This window comes from Galeopterus variegatus, unplaced genomic scaffold (genome assembly GCF_000696425.1).
Source record: "Galeopterus variegatus unplaced genomic scaffold, G_variegatus-3.0.2 Scaffold15058, whole genome shotgun sequence".
Taxonomy (NCBI): Eukaryota; Metazoa; Chordata; class Mammalia; order Dermoptera; family Cynocephalidae; genus Galeopterus; species Galeopterus variegatus.
In genome coordinates this window covers 742-2654 of record NW_007741169.1, presented here as the reverse complement: position 1 = coordinate 2654, position 1913 = coordinate 742, and the positions used below count along the sequence as shown (strand labels likewise).

The following is a 1913-nucleotide window of genomic DNA, read 5'->3' as shown; positions in this document are numbered from 1 at the left end:
CAATCATTCTGTCTTCATGTTCTAGTTATAATTTCTCCCCTTTCTGGACATCAAGACAGGGTACTTGGATATGGGGACTTATTTTAAGACCCCGTGGTGGCCAGGGAGGGAAAGGAGGGAATTAGCAGGGGCACATGATTGACCCTCTGCTGTGAGACTTAGGGCGCCATGAGGGGCCACGGCAGTCACGCCCACCTGAGCTAGTCACGCCCACCTGAACTATCCCACTCACTATCCTTGGTGAGCTGGGACACACAAAGCAAGGCCAGAATGAGATTCCATTTTATACCCATTTGATTGGCAAAAACTGAGGAGACTAAGAATTCCAAGTATGGGAGAGGCTGTGGATCCACGGGATCTGATTGAATGCTGTCGGTAGGAGTGTGAATTGATGTAATAACTCTGGAGAAAGGCAGGCATTCATTGGTCCTATAACTAGCAATTCCATTCCTAGTTAAATGCCTAAGGGAAGATTTTACCCACATCAACACCAGACATATGAGAGTATTCACAGCAGTGCTTTTCACTTTAGCGAAATCCTGGAAACGACATAAGCACTGTGGTATACTCACACAGAGGAATATTATACGGCAGTCAAAAATGAACTTCCATTTCTGTCATTCCCAAAATAACAAAACTATAGAGAAGGAGAACAGATTAGCAGTTGCCAAAGGACAGGAGTGAGGTGGGAGCTGGATGAACTATGAAGGGGCAGCACCATGAAGTTTCTTTATGAAACAGTTCTCTATGCTGGCTGTGGAGGTGTTCTTTACAGTGTCAAACTGCAAAGAAACACACACACACACACACACACACACACACAATTGAATGCACGTAAAAACTAGTGAAATCTGAATAAGGTCTGTATCTTCTTTAACAGTACTGTACTAATGTCAACTTCCTGGTTTTATATGGCATTACAGCTATATAAGATGTCACCATTGGGGAAGACTAGGTAAAGAGTTTATATGACTCTACGTACTGTTTTTTGTAACTTTCCATGAGCATTATTTCAAAATAAAAAGGGTTTTTTAAAAAAATGTTTAGTTACACGCAACAATATGGATAAATAAGCAATAATATTTAAGGGAAGAAAGTAAATCACAAATGATTATGGGCCAGCCCGTGGCTCACTCGGGAGAGTGTGGTGCTGATAACACCAAGGCCACAGGTTCGGATCCCATATAGGGATGGCCAGTTGGCTCACTGGCTGAGCATGGTGCTGACAATACCAAGCCAAGGGTAGAGATCCCCTTACCGATCTTCTTTAAAAAAAAAAAATGATTATGATAGTGTTTTTATAAAATGAGGACAAATAGAAATAATTGATACAAAGGTAATAAAAGTATTCAAATAGAAAAGCAAAGGAAAAACAAAAACAGGATTGGACATAATGGTTAAAGGAGACCTTGGGGGGTGGGTTGTGGGGCATACATTTTGCAAATGCAAATAGACTGAGGGTTCCCGGGGTTATCTTTCTCCGTCCTAGCTCCACTCAAGACAAGCGCAAGTCCGTGAGTGGTGGGTCCCCAGCGCCTCTCACCTTCACTCCCATGGCCATGTCCGCTATGGAGATGACTTCTCCTATGACCAGGCTTCGGCTGACAAAATTTTTTGTTTTCTCTGCCTGAAAACATAACAGACCCAAAGTCATGGTTTCCTTATGGTTCTCCAACCTTTTAAATTCACATTTTTTATAATTTACAAGTTACTTTTACAATAAAAAGTCAACACATAAAAAGCAATTTTAAAATTAAGAGGTAATCCCATCACTCTACTGAAGTAAATGTTTTCATGTGTTTCTAATGTGGCCTTCTGGTCTCTGACCACTGTCCAAAGTATTTAAAGATTCTTCTTGTACAACACAAAGTCGACGGCACCGCACGGGAGCCAGCCTGGGACGGGCTCCCTCG

The 1913-nt window shown here is 42.0% G+C and overlaps 1 protein-coding gene across 1 annotated transcript in view; it reads right to left on the bottom strand.

The window, feature by feature from the left end:
- The window catches only part of LOC103582147 (acyl-coenzyme A oxidase-like protein), a gene marked incomplete at its 3' end in the record, with an annotated part of 25017 nt that extends 23456 nt beyond the window's left edge, over positions 1–1561 (bottom strand). The window contains exon 1 of the mRNA XM_008563822.1: positions 1544–1561. Coding sequence (XP_008562044.1) covers positions 1544–1561 — 18 coding nt within the window. The remainder of the gene's footprint in view (positions 1–1543) is intronic.
- Between the last annotated feature and the right edge of the window lie 352 nt (positions 1562–1913).